Source organism: Rhipicephalus microplus, chromosome 9, assembly GCF_043290135.1.
Source record: "Rhipicephalus microplus isolate Deutch F79 chromosome 9, USDA_Rmic, whole genome shotgun sequence".
NCBI classification, from domain to species: domain Eukaryota; kingdom Metazoa; phylum Arthropoda; class Arachnida; order Ixodida; family Ixodidae; genus Rhipicephalus; species Rhipicephalus microplus.
In genome coordinates, this window is record NC_134708.1 from 42,278,233 (window position 1) to 42,298,389 (window position 20,157).

The following is a 20,157-nucleotide window of genomic DNA, read 5'->3' on the forward strand; positions in this document are numbered from 1 at the left end:
CATCGAGCAGGGGGGAAATTTTCGGAGGATTGCATCAGTTCTGCACATTTTGGAAAGGTGTAAATGGCAATCGAAAAATGCGGTGTTGACCGGGCTCGATTACGATAGCAAGTGCACTATGTGCCAGACGGCCATATTACTTCGCACCCTTCAAGGAGCATGCGGCAAGGTTTTAATTACCGCGACCTAAATGGCAATTTAGAGTTTCAGTACAAATATCCCTGTCGAGCGCTTACACCTTCCTTGATAAGCTGTATGAGATTTTGCGGCAACTGTAGGAAGCCGAATACGTTTTCTCTTGTCGCTTAAAACAACATATGGAAGAACAAGTGACCGTGTTTAAGGGCCTACTCTACAGGCGTAATCTATAATCAAGGAGGACTGTGAGCTGAAGTCTACAGTCACGGACGGAAACCGCCCGAAATCCATGTGCTCGGGACCCCACGCGAGGACAACGTATAACATGGACACCCGAAAAGGGGGTGTTGTAAGGCGCAGACTGTGCTAAACGTTACCTCAGCAAGAGAAGTAATCCTCAGCAAAAAAGGCTCAAGCAGCACATGCATACGATGTAAGAAAGAAGGTTTGATCGAACGCGCTGGCCGAACGCGCGGAAGACACCAGACAAGAAATAGACCAGAGTAAGTTAAAGACAACGGAAAGAAAAGAACTCGAATTCTTGGATATATCTTGAATTTATGACAATTCATACATTGACGCACATTCTTAAGCTCAGCGACGGCCACGTCCCACACATGTACGCATGTTGCTACGTCGTATTTTAAAGCATACATATACGTTTAACACACATATTCGTTCACACACTGTGAACGAGGCTCCAGTGCGGGGACATACACCTTCCGTTTTTATGTGTACATTTGCGGTCGTCGTTCGACTTGACCCTATAGACACAATAAGCACAATATGCACAACAATGAAATATGAGAGGTGACATGGCATGACACTCTTGCAAAGCATCGTAGGGGTAAAAGTGAAATAGCACATCTGGCTCCTTCTGCTACGGAGCGCACTGTATATATGTAGCACGGAGCAGAATAGTACTACGCCACATAGAGTTTCCTCAAATTAACTAAAGGGGACTCTGGCGCTGCGATTGTTCAGTGACAATGGGAATGATGGGTAGTACACTGATTTGCCTAGTGTTCGGGTGACGAACCGTACTTGCAGCTTCGTCTATTGCTAATTTCGGTTTCGTTTTGAAAGAAATAACAAATCTTTTCAAATTACGTGACCCGATTTTAAATGGTAAGCCTAAAAACATAAGGTGCTGGTGAAGCACAACCGCTGAATATTTGTTGATCTTTGTTTCGTGAGGAAACAGCTCCAAGCTACATGAACATGCACGGAGCCAGAAGATTACACAAATCTGTGTACGAATCATGTCCATGCTCGCTGAAGCGCCGTGCGTTGCAGCTCCCATAGACACTAGCGCCAGAGTTCCCTCTAGTGTATATTAGGAAACTCTATTCTACGCCGTTGCTAGCCTTTCTCGCATTTTTTTTTTCTGATTGTGTAGCCTGCAGTAGTTCGCACGCATGAAGTGAGAGCAAAACAAAGCAGTTTATAATTGGTAACACCACGAAGTTGCGCTTAAAAACTACGCATTATGCCACCCGCTTCTCTTCGTCAGAGTGAGGCGAGATAACGTGATTCAACCCTGCACGTCACAGCGATTGCAGCGTCCGTTCCTCCTGTGGTGGGACTGGCGCGCAATACGCCCCGTTTTGTCCACAGGCGCAGTCCCTCAGAGTCTGGCCATATACGTAATCGCAGTAAAAATAACGCCTATCGTAATCTATGATGCCTTTGATCAAGTGCATCAAAGTAATGCTGTGAAAGTTTATTATTTGGTGAGATGGCGTGTTCGAATAATGTTCGAGTGAGAAAGAATCATCGACAGAGGCAAGAAAATATAAACATGCTTGGTGAATACCGATTGCACATATGCATGGCATTTTCGGCTTAAATGGAATAATCAACTACTTCCAGCCGTACATTGTGTGTTGTGTTCAAGGCCAAGGTACTCGCGCAATTGCATCTCACACAGAGAAAAAAAGCCACCTTCTTTTGTTTCGATTCACTGCACATTGATCTTTCTACTCTTTGCAGAAAGCAGGTTGCTACCCCAAGATACACGACCCAAGCATTGGCAAAGTCGAAGGCAAACGCAAATGACGCACAATTGTTCTGGTCGTCGACTGGCTTTACTGGTCCAATGATTGCACGCCTGAAACGTTCAGTGACGCAGTAATTCGGAAGTAGACGACACATTTCAAAAATGTTCGTTTAGACGTAGAAAATGCGCACTTTTTGAAGTGAATAAATACTTTGCTTACTAGAGATTCATTGATAGAATGCCTGTTCATCTGCCAGCTTTAGGTACGTGGATTTTGCGTATGAATATGACAACCTGACCATTAAAAAGGATGTGACTTGGTCACCCAACAATCTGGGGTCTTCTACGAGTAAGAGAAGTAGAAAGTCTATTCCGTTTACACTTCTATGAAAAAATAAACCCTACAAGAATATTTCAGTTCAACATAAGCCCCCAGAATTCACTGCTTATAAGCTGCACTAACCATCCAGGACCGCCGTATTAACACGGCATGTGTGACGTCGTATGCTGCAATGAAGAAGAGTCGTCGTCTTTTACCGTAACTTTAACTTTGCTAATCGTTTACTTTCGAGGCCGGGCGGAAAAACGCTGAAATTAATCGATTCAGCACGTCACTCATCGTAGAACGCAATCGTCTGATTGCGTTCTACAATGAGTGACGTGCTGAACGCTTGCAAAAGCAAGCTACTTACTACGTCACAACTCGTGAGCGCGCCATTGCTGCCAGACTATCAGGCCACTAACATCCTTAGAAATAATCATTTATTATTGACATGCCCAACCAAATGCAATGAAATTTTCCCCAACACTTTCGTAGACGTACAAAGATTGACCCGCGTAACGTGAATTACGATTGAAAAGTGGATGCCGTAGCCGTTTGCATGTGTCCGGCACATGCGTTCTTTCAGACTTCGGCGTATTCGTTTGAATGTTCCGTGAAAGCTTTTAGTTGTCCTTACTCTGACATCAGACGAAGTTGAGCACGATCCCTGTTCAGCTTGCCGTTTAGATGTCTCTTCACCAGTTCGACACAACAGTAGCCAGAGTTGTGCGGTGTTTGATCAGAAACCCGCATTACACAAGCCAAAGACTTGACAAATGACTCAATTAGAAAGGGCTGCTCTCTCCTTTAAAAGGCTGATTTCTCGAAAAAAAAATGGCCCCGTATATGCAGGTTTCCCTGCAAATGTCGTTGAAAGACGCTAGTCTTGCGTCTGTATAGAGAGAAGAAAATGTTTATTTGATGTTATGAGAAAGAAAATTGCTGAATTGTATTCTGGAGGCACTGCGTTAGAGTGCCTCGATCCGTGCAGCGAAGGCGAAGAGAGAGAGAGAACAAACATTTATTAATAACAAATGCACACTGAGCCTTTTTTGGGTGGGGCCCTCAGTCCAGGGCTCCATTGCCTTGCGCGACCCTGCGAGCCCGCTGGACCAGCTGCTGCTGTTCCTGCCGGCGTAAGCTGAGCAGTGCAGACTCCCAAGAGGAAGTGGTGGGATTAGGAATGGGAGGCACGCCCTGTGGGGCAGAGCATTCCCACGTGGAGTGGTACACCGTCGGTACGGATTCACAGAAGGGGCAGTAGGAGGGGTAGAGAGTCGGATGAAAGCGATTTAGCATATAAAGGCAAGGAAATGAATTGGTCTGTAGTTGCCGCCAAGCGACAGCATCTGCTCTGTTAAGTGAAGGATGAGGGGGAGGATACATATAACGGCTCTGTCGATAGTACTGCAGCGTAGCGTTGTAGTTTAGTGGTTCTGTCGATGCGTCGTCTGGATTAGACAGCTCTTCCAATGGAGCCCGGCCGGTCAGCTCTCGGGCAACCGCATGAACGCGTTCATTACCATGGAGAGAGGCGTGTCCAGGAGTCCAGACGATACGCACAGGACGTAATGCAGACGGTGAGACAGAAGAGAGGATATTGTGTGCACGTGCAGCCACAAGTCCTTGAGCGAAAGCACGGCAAGCAGCTTGTGAATCTGTTACAGTAGCGACAGGGGAGTCATGTGACAGTGTCGTAGCGTAAACAATTGCCTGAGCGAGAGCTCCCTCCTCTGCTAGACCACTGTCTGCAGTGCGAAGTGTGGCAGACGCCACAAGGGCGTCTGTGTCATCTGTCACGGCTAAACACATGGCTGACTTCTCTGGGTAGCGTGCTGCATCAGTGTAAAGTACTTGTAAGTCTGATGTACCATCACCAAAGACGCGTGTCATAGCCTGAACTCGGGCACGTCGTTGACCGGCGTGGCGGGAGGGATACATATTGCGTGGAATCGGAGGCACTTTGATGAGTGTGCGGACAGTAGAAGCAAGTTTATGTCGCGGTACTTGTGCGGGTTTTTGAGGAATCGGGTAGCCAAGACGAGACAGGATGGCGCAGCCCTGACGGGTCTGCCTGAGCCGTTGGAGCTGACTGTTGTGCTGGGCCTCGATGAGTTCGGTTATGGTGTTGTGGACTCCTAATTGAAGGAGGCGTTGTGTAGATGGGTGTGGAGGCAAGCCGATAGCCGCCTTCACAAGCGAAGGCAAACGAGCGTATCGAGGCTCGTTTTAAGGCACGTGAGACACGAGCGCTGTCTGTCAGTCATATTCGAAAACGAAAAAAAAATTGCCCGCAGCTTCCCTCGGGGGAACACTGAGGAGGATGCGGAGCATATAATTGGTTAACGGGGTGTTAAAGTGCGACTTACTTGGGTCGATGGCTAAATTGGTTAACGTGGTTGTGAAATGGGGTGTTAAATTGCGACTTACTTGGGTCGATGGCTAAATTGGTTAACGTGGTTGTAGGAGGGGGTGTTAAATGAGTGAACACGTACACACGTATGCGAAAGGGCGGCGCTGGTCGAAGGGACGTCGATCATTGTGTTTGTGGATTCGTTGGAATTCATTTCACCGCGACCTTGGACGTCGACGCGCCGTACAAACCAACCGACGAGCGGCAACTGAGCGAGCGAGCGCCGACCTTGAGTATATATACAGCGCGACGGCGCATGCACTGTCAGCTGTCGAATGTTCGAGAAGGGGGAGAAGCGCAACGGCGCATGCGCGCGCGTCAGCTGCCGATGTTCTCGAAGTGCGACGGCGCATGCGCGCGCGTCAGCTGCCGATGTTCTCGAAGCGTGACGGCGCATGCGCGCTACATTATACAGCTAGCGAATGTTCGTGAAGAGGAGAAACGCACGCGGTGTGTAGAGGAGGAAGGGTGCACAGATGGTGGAGGAGTGAAGCGCGCGCGGTGTGTAGAGGAGGAAGGGATGCACAGTTGGTGGAAGAAGGAGGAGGAAGCTTGCGGACGGCGCCGCGCTACAAGCCTCGAGTATTAGATGCTCCGCATCTAAAAAGTGTGCGCGCCCGTCTTGGAGACAAGGTGTAGAACGCAAAGCGACGGACAGGTGCCACCACCATGTCGTCTTAGCCAATTGTCGTGAAAACACTTGCCTTTTTTTGCATAGCGTTGCATTGTCAGCGCTGCGTGATAAACGCTACGGTCCTTAGAGTTACTTATGTATGCCTTCTCTAGCATAAAGACACAGATACAGAATGTTGATGTGTTGTTATTGTTCCTAAGATACGCGCAATAATTGTTTTTGATTGACAATCGCACAAGTATGAACGCTGAAACTTGAGCATTATGGTGGGTGCTGCGGATGGGGTTAGATATTGGCCGTTTGGTGTAACGTTTCGGCAGAAAAACCGACAAACGTACATACATACTCACAGACTGGCAGACCTAAATTGTTGCGTCAAAGTACCCCAAGAACGACTACACGTCGAGTTGCTTCCAGTAAAAAAAAAACCGATATCATTATGAATTGCAAGGCGTTACTGCATATTGAAATAAATATCAAAGTTTTCATTTCATGTACACAGATTTCTCTTCAGAGCTAATGACAGCTAGGAGAGCGTTCGAATAAACCCTACGTGAATACATCCCCGGCGACTGGAGTGGAAGGTCCAAGACAACGAAGTCGCACACTCCTGGTTGTGGTATAGATTGAGACATTAGGTACGATTTGTCCGAGTTGTTCTGGGCGTAGACGGGAGACAGCAGGTGACACACCAGCGGCGGCTTTTCTGCGTACCACATACACAAAAAAATTGGCAGATCCCACGTACAGTGGGAATCGATGATATGCGAAGCACGAATGAGAAATGTGCATATGTAACTTTAAAATCAGCACAACGTTACGAGATGGAGGTAAATGATGCCGTACATCACTTCCGTGTCATGATTCTCATGTTTGGATATGTCGTTTACCTTTGTCATCTATTCACGTCACGTGATACCAAATTTAGTATATGTGGGGCTAGCTAAACGGCCACAAGCACGCTATCAGTGTGGTATGTTGTCGTGTTCTTACATGACACGCATGTCAGAATTATCATGTTTGCCCCAGTCATATATTTCGTCATCCATTGATATCATGAACACCAAATTAGGTATATGTGGAGCTAGTAAAATGGCCGCGGGCGCATCATGAAGGGCCCAATATACTCCAATGCAGCGTTGAAACGTGCGCACACTGGGCACAGCCACGCTACGTTAGCAAAACGCTAGCACTTATAATCTGACGCCAGGCGCGACCAGCGTCCGTCAGCGCGGCCCGACGGCAACCTGTGCGAAATGCAACATGCTGCATTTCACACCGATGCATTACCCAGACAACACTGCGTCTTCCTCTTTTCGTGACGCAGGACGCGCTGAAACGCGCCTGCGTCAAAGCAACGCTTCGTGGCGCGTGCCTGCGAGTATATATATGGCAGGACCGGTGCCTGGCGTGGCAACGCCTGCGGGACGTGACGAAATCAACACCGGCGAGCACGTGCACCACGTCACGTCGAAATGTATTGGCGTCTTGACTGTGGCACGTAATCATGTTCTGACATGACACACATCTCATGATTATTATGTTTGTACCTATCACATAGCTTCGTCATCCATTGGCGTCGTGTAATAGCGAGTTTGGTAGATGTGAAGCTAGCGAAACGGTCGCGAGCGCATCGTGAGCATAGCATGTAGTCATGTTATTACATGACACGCATGTCATGATTATCATGTTTGTGCCAGTCACACACCTTCGTCTTCCATTCACGTACCATAATACCAAATTTGGTATATGTGACGCTAGCGAAACGGCCACGAGAGCATCCTGAGCATTGAACGTAGTCATGTTGTTACATGACACGCATGTCATGATTTTCAAGTTAGGATCTGTCACTTGTGTTCGCCATGCAATCATACCATACCATACCATACCAGTTTTGCAGCATGCCTCGTGAACGAAACCACCGCATAATTTGCAGGACCAGGAAATGTAAATCATGACATTCATGACATACATGTAACGGTTTTCATGTTGTGACTAGTCAAATATGTTCTTCACACAGTCATGTTATTACATACCAAGTTTGGTATCGATACCATTATGCAAACGGCCAGGAGAGCTAAAAGTCGTAGGTGGATAGATAGATAGAGAGATAGATAGATAGATATATAGATAGATAGATAGATAGATAGATAGATAGATAGATAGATAGATAGATAGATGGATAGATAGATAGATAGATAGATAGATAGATAGATAGATAGATAGATAGATAGATAGATAGATAGATAGATAGATAGATAGATACGCTCAAAGTCGCCGAAGTTCGCTAAAAAATGCTTCGGATTTAATAGATAGATAGATAGATAGATAGATAGATAGATAGATAGATAGATAGATAGATAGATAGATAGATAGATAGATAGATAGATAGATAGATAGATAGATAGATAGATAGATAGATAGATAGATAGATAGATAGATAGATAGATAGATACGCTCAAAGTCGCCGAAGTTCGCTAAGAAATGCTTCGCATTTAATAGACAGATAGATAGATAGATAGATAGATAGATAGATAGATAGATAGATAGATAGATAGATAGATACGCTCAAAGTCGCCGAAGTTCGCTAAGGAATGCTTCGCATTTAATAGATAGATAGATAGATAGATAGATAGATAGATAGATAGATAGATAGATAGATAGATAGATAGATAGATAGATAGATAGATAGATAGATAGATACGCTCAAAGTCGCCGACGTTCGCCAAGAAATGCTTCGGATTTAAAAAAAAGCGACAAAGAAGCTCTCGCAAACGGAGAAGCTTTGTGGTGCTTTAGCAAATAAGGTGTCAGCTTTTAGTGGCACGCGCATCGAGTGACATTCTTGTTGTTCTTTCAAACCTATCCAGCCGGGCACTAACTTCTGGTTATATGAATCCGTCAATATCTATAGAGAGTCCTCAATCATCATCATCATCATCATCATCATCATCATCATCATCATCATAATCATCAACATCATCATCATCATCATCATCATCCTGACAACGTCCATTGCAGGACAAAGGCCTCTCGACAAAGGCCTGCTTGTTGCTACCAATTTATACCCGCAAACTTCTTATTCTCATCTGCCCACCTAACCTTCTGTCTCCCCCTAACCCGCTTTCCTTCTCTGGAAATCCAGTTAGTTTCCCTTAATGATCAGCGGTTATCCTGTCTACACGCTACATGCCCGGCTCATGTCCATTTCTTCTTCTTCATTTCAACTATAATATCCTTAACCCCCGTTTGTTCCCTAATCCACTCTGTTCTCTTCTTGCCTCTTAAGGTTACACCTACCATTTTTCTTTCCATTGCTCGCTGCGTCATCCTCAATTTAAGCTGAACCCTCTTTGTAAGTCTTCAGGTTTCTCCTCCGTAGCTCCTCCGTAGCTGTTATATACCTCCTTTGCCTGCGCTACCATATATAATCATGCTACCCTACCAACAAGCCCAAATTGCCACCCTCACTGTTCTGAACTCGTTCTGGTATGTCGGACAGATGTTTTTAGTGATGAGACGAAATAGGCGAGGCGTGCTCGATTTGAGGGCGAACAAGAGGGAGGTATGCTAGTTTACGAACATTTGGAGGAGCATTTCTTAGACATTGACGCAGGTATCCCAAGGATTGGGAAGCTTTGGCTGTAACGGAGGTGATGTGCTCTGACCAAGAAAGATTTGATGTGAATTTAATTACAAGCCATGCTACGAGTCAACCCAGTTCCACTGAGTTTACGAAATCTGTGTCCTGAATGAAGCTGACATCGCAGATATCACTGCGAGGGTCACTTTACCCGCACCACGAGCGGTGGGCGAATACTTCGCTAGTTCATCGCAAATCAGTGTCTCCCTGTGACGTCACGCTACCATGACACGTCATCGAGAAGTCGCTTTCTCAATATTTAAACAGAAATTGTTTTTTTAAGGCAGCGGTATTAGAGATATATGCGATGAATGCTGAGGCACCACAAAACTATTTATAGGTTGCTCGACCACATCGCTCTTATTCAGAACAACAATTCGAAAATATTCGAAATTCGCGTCAGTACTCCTTTGGGTGAAGGATAATAAAACTTTTATGGACCTATTTTTGATGCTGAAACTTAATCTAGTACGTGCACTACTTGGACGCGCTGGCTTATATACGTCACTGAGTAATGAAGTTACAAATACTAGCTAATAAATATGTTATACACTCAATGTTTAGCCCTCTAACTGCGAATACGAATAAGGAGAGCACACGACGATTGGTGACCCGCAACTGTAGGCTTCTTTCGACAAAATGGAGGATTGTATACTAAAAATTTTCAATGACTCAATGCTATTGCGTCACATGATAATTTCGATATGTATCAGAACATATTGAATGATAAACTCTTGCATCATAATTCGGCGTCTAACAGATGGGTATATGACATTCTCTGTTCTCTTGGATATTTTCTCCTACGAAAACTTTTTCTGCGTAGGTATTCCCACACGGAATCTACGACCAAATTACTCTTTTTTTAGATAAGTAGCAGCTCTTTGACTTACGTGCGTAATGCCATACGCACTTGCATCCGTACGTACTTGCCCGAACACGTTCCCCTCGCCACAAGTGTTGAAACAGTGCCAAGTAGGTGACCCCGCAGCTGCGCGTTGCCGTCACGCTCCTTTGGCAGTGCGCGCTGACGTGACTCTCTCCCTCACCTGCCGCGCGTTCGCCGCAGCGCCCGCAGCGGCCACTTCATCCGTTCTCTCGCAACACGTGCCGCTACCACCGCTCCCTACCACCGCTCGCTACCTCCGCTGGCTACACCGCGGTCTCGTCGGTTCACTCGCAATAAACTTGACGCGCGTCTAACGTACGCGTCGACACATGTTCGTGCGTGCCACTTCTCTCTTGCTTCACCCTTTTCACTACTCCCTGCTTGGCTTCCAAGCAGGGTTCCTTCGGGGAAGATGGTGTAAATTTACGTCCAAAATAAGCCTTTATTGCAACTGGTGCTCGCGGCTTTTTTCACGTTTTTTTGTCGATCTTCAATCTAGCGTTCTAAATTTCATCAACATTCAAAACTAACTTGCTTAGTTTTGTGTAAAAGCGGATATGAGGCTCGGGAATATTTTATTAAAATCTATTGAATATTGAACAGAATCTCTACCAAGTTGCTGTGATCTGTCATACATACAAAATACATTCGTCACAGTTTTTGTTCTCGTGATGGGCAATATAACAATGGACCTGGCAAGCATAGTGAAAACAAACGCCCACGTTGTGCAAAAGTCAGACTCACTACTGAAAAGACCTCCTGTCTGGGGTGTGGTTGAAGTTGGCATCCTGGTTGAATGTGGCGGCGTCGAGGTTGCACTTGGCGTCGTGGTTGTAGTTGGCGTCGTGATTGTAGTTGGCGTCGTGATTGTAGTTGGCGTAGTGGTTGTACTTGGCGTAGTGGTTGTACTTGGCGTAGTGGTTGTACTTGGCGTCGTGGTTGTACTTGGCGTCGTGGTTGTAGTTGTCCTAGTCGACGTTCTCGTAAGCGTCGTACTAGAAGTTGTCTTCACTGGCGTCGTCGTGCTTGTCGGAGTCGTCGCCGGGCTGGACGGCTTCGCAGTGGTCGTTGTAGTTCTGACTCTGGCCGCTGTGGTGGTGCTCGAAGCCATTAATGTAGTAGTTTGACTGCTTGGCGTCGTAGTAGGCGGTGCCGTTGTCGTTGTGGCTTTTGTAGATTTTATGACGTCTGATTGAAAAATAAAAGAGACGAAAGTACTGTGACAATATTATACGCCAATTCTAATACGCCAATGAAACGTCAATTAAACATCATAATACGCTAATTTATACGTCATAGTAGCTCTTTCCAATTAAACTGTAGCTAAACGTCTACCTATTTTGAAGTCATCGAGCAGAGAAAAGTTATGCTTTTGAGGAGGCTCGCGGGAAACGGCTCGTCGAAGGACTAGTTGAACAGAGTAGCAATTTCGGAAAAGTGAGTGCATGCAACGCAGCACTGCACAACTAAGTTAAACGAAGACGAATTTATTATGCAAAAAGTTTAGTTCATCAAAGTTAGATGAATTAGGCTCCTTCTGGGCCACTAGGGGATGTAACAAAAACATGTACAAAATTGTGTATATAGCTTTTCAAAGTGTTAAAAACGCTTGTTCTACTTACTTGGAATGTTAACATGCGCTGCACACACACACACACAAATAACAAGCAGAACAACAACATCAATTTTTGATGAAACAAGAACAGTGAATGCAAAAGCAAATAATTGTAAGCGTGTCTGGCACCGCGCGGTAAAGAGTATGTAGTATCGTGATACGACGTACTTATAAACGTATGTTGTGTGCTTTCCAATAAAGAGAACGCAAAAGCACGAACTGTGCAACACAAATGCAGCATCGTATTCGATACGCAGCCCTCTACGCATGTCAAACGTGTTGACATGCCACGAGAAGACAGTGAAAAAAAAGCATCAAGCAATCGTCAAAGCGATACCGCGTTGCTTAGAAAAGAGCAGCAAAATCATTGACAAAAAAGCAGAGGTTCACATATAAAGTTCGAATCGACCCGAAAAGGCTTGCTCCGTGTTCGCCAGCCGATTTGGAGAGCGAAGAGTGACAACAAGGTGGATGACAGGAAGCAGCAGCCGGAGATGGCGCACAACTTGAAGCAGAACGTTGCCGTTTGAAGGATGCTTCAGTCAAAAACTGTTGAGCGTGACTAGACGATACAGTGAACGTCGCTTCACTTGTGTTATTCCTGCGAATGAGAAAAACATACGCGAAAAAGGGAATGTGCTGGCGTGAGTTTCCTCGAAGTTCAATATTATTATTGACAATTGTGAAGCACCCAAACACCATGTTCAAGAATGCTGATCAAAGTTGATATCAACAGAAACGCCAAATCCACGATTGTGACATTTTTATCGACTGGAAAAGCTTCGATACGCAATCTGGTTTCCTCCTCTTGAAAACCTTCTCAATTTCAGTATTTTCTTCCAAACACCACGAGCACCCAGCTGAATTCCCCGACTATGTCGGCCCTGAAACCAGAAACTCTATGATGTGCTGTCCTTATGACGCTCGGGAAAATAAGGCAAACTGCCTTAATAAACACAAATCAGCGGCTGCTTCATTGTACAAATTGTATCGGTTACAACCCCATGTCCTTGTAATATATCTTAGTAGGGGGCACTAACCAGATGTGACCACTCTCTGAAAATAAGAGAAAAATTATGGACCATCTCCCCGAAGGGAACCCTGATGGAATGCGAAGCAGCAGCGGTGCACACGGCATTGACCCGGTTGAAACACGTGTCGACGCGGGCGCTGGAAAAACCGTTTGAAGCGAAACTCCTTGCGTTTACACGAGTTTCATCGCAGATAGACTGTTCGCTCGATGAGTGCTCAAACATTGCGAGTGGTGGAGAGGGTGAAGCGAGACGCGGCGAGCGGTGACCAAGGAGGATATTGGCGGTGACAGCCTGTAGGGAGAGAGTGACGACAACGCGCACGCACTGCCAGGGAAGGCATGAGCTACATGGCACCGCCCAAACACCTGCGGCCAGGGGAGCGTGGTGCGGATGGAGGGACAGCGTTACACAGGCTAGTTGAAGAGCTAGTTCGCATCTTAAAGTTAGAAGCAAACAAATGTCAACCAAAACTAGTTTTTTTTCTCCACACAATCTCCCATTGGAGTCGGCTTCCACCGGTGATTGTGAGTGTCACACTGAAAGATCGCTCAAAGACATACTGTTGCAGTTATAGCTTCATTTTTTATGCTAATCTTGTTTTCATCGTTATTCTTATGTAAGAATACCTTATCCTGTGTATCTCTCCCCCCCCCCCTGTAATAATGCCTTCTGGCGCTGCAGGCAATTTGAATAATTAAGTAAATAAAAACCAACGCATCACCACTTCGGTTCTATTTTTCTATGATCACCAGTGCCAGCTCCAGGATTGACACCGGCGTGCCACTCCACCTATGACGTCACACGTGATTCTTCGTTCCAGGTCACGTGACCACAGTTCTTGGGGCTGCAGATAGGCTGTCCTCTCCGAGACACGATCAAAAGTGCCGTGGTAGAGACGCAGGACCAAGACTGGTGTAGCGTCACCTGCAAAACAGCTGGAGCCATGCCAGGAGGTTTTACAGCTATCCCTTAAATATTCATTCAAATAATATTAATGACATAGCTTAGTATCATCTTCAAAGAGCATGATTACAATGCAGACTTGGCCTGCCGTAGCCTCATTGGGCTTAAAACGGACAACTGACAGACAGCAGACACAATTTCAGATTTAAAAAAAATCACGGCGTATCCACGGAGTGAATAATGATGAGTGGGGCGAAGCGTCTGTCTGTCTGTCTGTCTGTCTGTCTGTCTGTCTGTCTGTCTGTGATGGACAGATGGACGTTTTGCCTCACTCATGATCATTAACTCCGTGCATATGCAGTGAATTTCTAAGGACAGCGCCATCTATTCTCTTTAAACGTAAACTATGCAAAAACCACTGACGTCATCGAGTTATATTATTTCCAAGAACACATTCGCACGACGCCATCTAGTGAGCACTTCTTGAAACTAACTAGAAGTGGCTGCCACTGCAATCCTCTGTTGCGAGGTAAGGACCCACACCCTACCGAGTTCGGCCCTTAAAAAGTCAGGAATTGGGTTACGCTTGTTACAAACGCACGCGTACCCAAACCCCACCAAAGTTAACGTTTTCTATCCCGACGTGTACGCCAGCGACACGTGCCGCTCGTGCGGACACACGGTAACACTCGCACACATGCTCTGGGAGTGTTTCTAGAAACGCTCATGCCGATGCTACCTGAAACCAGTGGATTATGTCCCTCAAAAGCTCCTTTATCGCAGCAGGTCCACGAAGCGGCCGCCAGGTATACCCTGACGTGGGAAACTCCCGATATACGATAAGCGCGTCCTGCAGGACAAAAGTAATGTTTTAAAGATGATAGTCTTTCTTGGGGACCTTCGACGGAAAAATTTTGGTCTGTCTGTCTGTCTGTCTGTCTGTCTGTCTGTCTGTCTGTCTGTCTGTCTGTCTGTCTGTCTGTCTGTCTGTCTGTCTGTACCTTTGTCTGTTTGTCCACTTTGAACGGCATTGGGTACTCGAAACTGCTGACCCCATCCGCAGCGCCCACCTATGTTGCTCAAGGTTGAGTGTTCATGTTTGTGGATTGTCAATTAAAAAGCAATTATTGCGCATGTCTGGGGCACCATAAAACGTATATATTTTGCATGTGCGTCTCTTACTAGAAAAAGCATACATAAGTAATTTTAAGAACCATAGCGCCTATCACGCTGCGCTGACCATGCAACGCTTGCACGGAAAGGCGAGTGCTTCCAACGCTTTGCTAAAACGAAACGGTGGCGGCACCTACCCATCGCCTTGCGTTCTATTATACCTTATCACCTCGGAGATGGGCGCGCACACCCGTCTCAGACCCACGTGCTTTGTTTTCTGAGACAACTGCCAGATGGCGCTTATGTCTCACGTGTGACGTGACTTGATGTGCTCGTTCGCCTCCACTGCACGCTCGAGGCACTGTAACGTAGCGCCTCCAGAATACCATACACCGATTTTCTTGCGCAGAACATCAAACAAATGTTTTGTTCACTCTCTCCACACGCCAGACTATCGTCTTTCGACGACATTTGCAGACTACATGCAAATACGGGGCCAATTTTTTCCATTTAATTTTATTCGAGCAACACGCAAAACAGATGCGCGCGTAACACAGTGCGTGAGAGAAGAAAGCTGACACTGGCACGTATGATGCCATCTAGACGGAAATGAATTCGCCATGACATACTTAACACCGACATAACCATACAGTAAGAATACAATCAGTCTTTCGGCGAGGTAATAAAAAGCGAAAAAAAGATAAAGAACAAATATAGTATGCATTTTATTTTACTTTAAAAACAGTTGTGTGGACCTTAAAACTACACGGTTACCTTAAGGCTTTAATACCACAATGGCATTTATCGAAGGAAAAGAGCAGATATCACGAAGAAAATAAAAATTAATGCGCTCAAATTACTTCGGGTCATATTTTATTTTCGCGGGTGGTTAAGTAAAAATTATGACACAAGGTTCAATGTGAATTATACTTTAGTAAACACACTCTTTGACTTAGTGGATATATAAATCTTGGAATTCGAAGGCATGGGTGGAATGCACGGGCATGACACCAAGACCAATGCATGACGTATTGGACAACACTAGTACCGTCAATGTCTGCACTCACGTGCTTTCCTTTTCTAACTTCACGACTAAAATACTACGCAGAGCTCACGAGTACGTCAAACACCGAAAAAATCAACATCACCTTTATCCCGTCCTTTGTTCTTATTCGTGGGCGCTGGCACTGCACAGGATTTCAACATGAACAATGATCCACTAGTTCAACTTACTGTGTTAGCGACCCTAACTACAGATACTGGTTGCTAAACTTCGATTTCAGGATTGACGTACGGCTGTGGCGGTCGAATTTGGATAGAGTCAAAACGATAGTAGCCAGTGGACTGCAAGAGGTGAGTGCAGCTTGAAGAACCCCCAGGTGGTCGAAATATCCGGAGCCCTCCACTACGTCGTCTCTTATCGCACGATGGTTTTTGGCCGTTAAACCCCAGATATAGTGAGCGTAGTGAACAACTGGACGTTTCATCGTCGCTTGTATAACTTCTTCATCATTATACATCATCAACGTGGGCCAGTTCGAGCTCGTCTCGAATGGAGTACTATCTCCGAAGGACATTACTACAATTGACCTAGCAATGAAAGCGGGTAAAATATAATGCTAGCTTTCTTCTAGAGAAATAGCACCTGCTTACTAACACTCGTGGACACGCCTAGCGTGAACATAGGAGCGCGGGCCACATGTCTATATCAGCGACGCCTAACTGCGCTCATGAAGTTTCCTAAAACTAACTAGAGGGGCTCTGTCACTGCGATCGTTCAGCGACCAAGGGAATGATGGGTAATACACACATCTGCCTAGTCTTCGTGCTTGCGGGCGGCGAATCGTATTTGTTGCTTCGTTTATTGCTGTGTTTCGCTTTTGTTTCGAAAGAAGGATTCAACCCGTTGAACTTCGTGACACGATTAGGAAAGGTAAGTCTGGAAGAACAAGGTGGTGAAGCGCAACCACTGAACAGTTGCTGATTTTTTGTTTCGTGAGAAAACAGCTCCAAGCCACACGAACACACACGGAGCCAGAAGCAGGCCAGAAGTACGAAGATTAGACAAATGTGTGTACCATGCTCGCTGAAGCGCTGTGCGTTGCATTTCCCATAGACACTAGCGCCAGAATTGCCTCTAGTGTATATTAAGAAACTGTATGCCTGTGATGATACGAAGCTTCGCACAAGCGCGGTTTGTTTGCAGTGAGGTTATATCTTTCTATTTGTCGCAGAGCACCATAAGGTAGCATCTTCGATGAAGCTGCGCTAAGATGACGTCGTTCGTGTGATTAAAATATTCTCGTAGCAGACGTATACTGCTACATGGGCCGGGAGTCGAGCTGATGTATAGGCGTCGCTGTCAAAAGTGTCTGGCACGCACTCCCATGTTGGCGCGAACAATGCTGACGACTGTATACTGTCGTGAGCACATGTGACAGGGAAACAAACCAGTGCGTGGCTAATAGCCTCAAATGCTGATTCGACAGACACTCGGATGGCACTGTCAAAACTAAAGCTGATTGAAAGGTTGAAGCTTTCCCGCGCAGCAGCCCCGCGTCTGCCTTTGGGATGTGCGAGACATACGACAGTAGTAACAGCTTGATATTGCCTGCTGCAGGGCTCACGCGAGGCAAAAAGCAGTACTGCGTCGCAAACTCTTACCTTGCCGTTTCTTTAAATCAGTTGTCACACACAAATGAATCCAAAAGTGATATTTAGTATTGGGGGGGGGGGGGATTAACGCAACGATTCCACTCGTATTGATTGGATGGACCAGACAGAGTGCGCGCGTATACTACACGCTGCTGTTGCTCAGTCGCAAGCGGAGGAAACGAAGTGTAATAAATATATCGCGCACGACAGTCGTGTGATCTTGCGAGACAAGAGAGACCGAGCATGCAACGGCATACCGAACCAGGGTAGGCGACAATCACGACAGGTACTCCTCGCGTCACGTGAACGACCGGCTGGCATCACGAATCGAGCTGCAACTGAGACTGGATACGCCGGAAGAGACTAACGCGCTCGTTCTTTCCATTTCCGGGTTCGGTTCAGGGAACGTTAAGGAACCGAGCGAAGGACGGAGTAGTGCAGGGAGGGTCGCCAGTGTGTTCTCTTACACGTTCCTTCTGGCTCGTCTTGTGGAACCAATGGTCAAAATTCCGCCGTTAGACATGAAAAGAACGTTGCATTCAGTTGAAATAAAGTTAAAACTTGCTCACTTGAAGAAGAAATCCTTCGTGAACGGCCCGCGTGCTCCATGACGACCTGGTTGCTTTTCGCTCGCGCAACTGGTTCGTAGCCATCACGGTGCTGCGAGGCTCGGACGGGGACGGCTGAAGGCACGCGGGTGGTGACCGTCTCACCGTCATCACATTCTTGATAACCACGACTAAAGGTTACGCTCAGTGACGGACAGAAGTGCGGCACGACAGGGTGATTTTTGCACAGCACGTGTTCACGTAGCCCTCTTCTCGGTGGTCGATTCCGTTGTCTGACACGACAGGCGCCAGCTAGAGACTTGCGCACGAAACGCTTCCAGGAATAGCTGTGAGTGCTGACACCTGTCCAGAGACGTGGGAGAAGCCCGGGGGAAGGCAGAAGAAGAATGATGCTGCTATCACTGAATCAGCCGATTCGTTCTTGTTCTTGTCGCCTAGAAAATCTTGGCCTGCATGCCTAAGCACTCGCCCTGCGTGCGCGTCCGCTGACGTCATCGTCGTCGCTGCCTTTGCACGCCCGCACGCGATAACCTCTGGGAACAAAAACTACCGAACAAAGATGATGATCATAAGTAGAATTTAACGTCCCGAAACCGCCTTATGATTATGAGAGACGCCGTAGTGGAGGGCTGCGGAAATTTCGACCACCTGGGGTTCTTTAGCGTGCCCCTAAATCTGAGCACACCGGCTTACAACATTTTCGCCTTCATCGGAAATGCAGCCGCCACAGCCGGGATTCGATCCCACGACTTGCGGGTCAGCAGCCGAGTACCTTAGCCACTAGACCACTACGGCGAGGCAACCGAACAAAGAGAAAAGCAAACATACAAATGTTCTTGCAAACACATACCTGACGGCTAAGTTCTTGTCAAGTGTGGCTAATATCCCCATTTATAAGTGAAACAAAATGAACCTGGATCGTTCCCGTCGTGAGAAACACAGGAAATTGGTAATCAGTAAAAGCGACAAAATGATAATAATATTATTATTTCTGCCCCGCCGCGGTGGTCTAGTGCCTAAGGTACTCGGCTGCTGACCCGCAGATCGCGGGTTCAAATCCCGGCTGCGGCGCTGCATTTCCGATGGAGGCGGAAATTTTGTAGGCCCGTGTGCTCAGATTTGGGTGCACGTTAAAGAACCCCAGGTGGTATAAATTTCCGGAGCCCTCCACTACGGCGTCTCTCATAACCATTTGGTGGTTTCGGGACGTTAAACCCCACAAATCAATCAATATTATTATTTCTTGAGTCTTACGCTCGTGAATCATGATATGATTATGAGCCTATATAAGGCATGCCGTACTGTGGAGCTGCGAATAATATCGACTACCCGATGCTTTCGAACGAGCTATCACACCCCATAGCACGCATCCTTCCGATTCCGTCACTCTTCAAGCTTGACTGCCGAGCGCGGGATCAAACCCGCTTCTTTAGTGTCACCAGCGAGCAAAGAGCAACAGAATGGATTCCAGCGATGGGAAGCGGCACCGAGGAATGCTTGTGATAGGCGAACGTGAACGCTTTTTTGCTCTCGCATAACATACCACAATCGACAATGTTGTCCCGCCAGCGGGACGCTAGTGGTGAGAAAGTTTCATGCCCTGCCACTGGAACAATTGAATGCTTCGCGTACTTAGCCACTTTTAGAAGGTGAAATAAAAGCTCACAAGAGTACCTGATGTATTTCTTGTTGTAGTTTTCCTCCGAAGATGGCTCATACCCAATGGAGGGGATTGGCCGAGTAGTAAGTGAATTTTAAGGGCCAAGTTTCTGAAGCTGAGTGTCTGTCCATGCGTGTCTGTGACCGGTTTGTAACTACCTATAGTTGCATGACTCGCTCAGCAGGTGGCACTAGTGTAAGACAGACATATGGACGGATGAACAGACGGACAGACAGACAGACAGACGCACGGTCGGATGAAAGCAAGAACGAACGGACGGACGGAAGCATGGACGCATGGGCAGTGGGCACGAGTTGCAAGCAAGCGGCACGATACGCGAGGCGTGAGAATGTGCAGGGATGGTGTGGACCGCACTGACTTACGAAGCGTGACATCATGCGACTAAGAAACGCGTTCTCTTCATTTTCATAAATAAGCATAATAAAGACAAAATAACAATGAAGCATTCCCAAACCATACCCATTTACGCAACATTCACGACATACCCTTACCACTCTGCGTCGCATTAGGGAGATTTAGAATAGCACACCGCAAGCCCTTGCGGTGCGGTCA

The 20,157-nt window shown here is 46.6% G+C and overlaps 1 protein-coding gene and 1 long non-coding RNA gene across 2 annotated transcripts in view; both read right to left on the reverse strand.

Moving 5' to 3' along the window:
• LOC142772084 (uncharacterized) overlaps positions 1-11,332 on the reverse strand; it is a 47,199-nt gene extending 35,867 nt beyond the window's left edge. The window contains exons 1-3 of the mRNA XM_075874205.1: positions 11,328-11,332; positions 11,048-11,223; positions 6,060-6,212 (exon numbers count right to left, since the gene is read on the reverse strand). Coding sequence (XP_075730320.1) covers positions 6,060-6,212; positions 11,048-11,223; positions 11,328-11,332 — 334 coding nt within the window. The remainder of the gene's footprint in view (positions 1-6,059; positions 6,213-11,047; positions 11,224-11,327) is intronic.
• A 2,069-nt stretch (positions 11,333-13,401) lies between these two features.
• Positions 13,402-18,256, reverse strand: LOC142771321 (uncharacterized). The gene is made up of 2 exons (XR_012885867.1): positions 17,925-18,256; positions 13,402-13,619 (listed from the first exon to the last, which is right to left on the reverse strand). It is a non-coding gene; the product is annotated as an uncharacterized LOC142771321 (long non-coding RNA).
• Between the last annotated feature and the right edge of the window lie 1,901 nt (positions 18,257-20,157).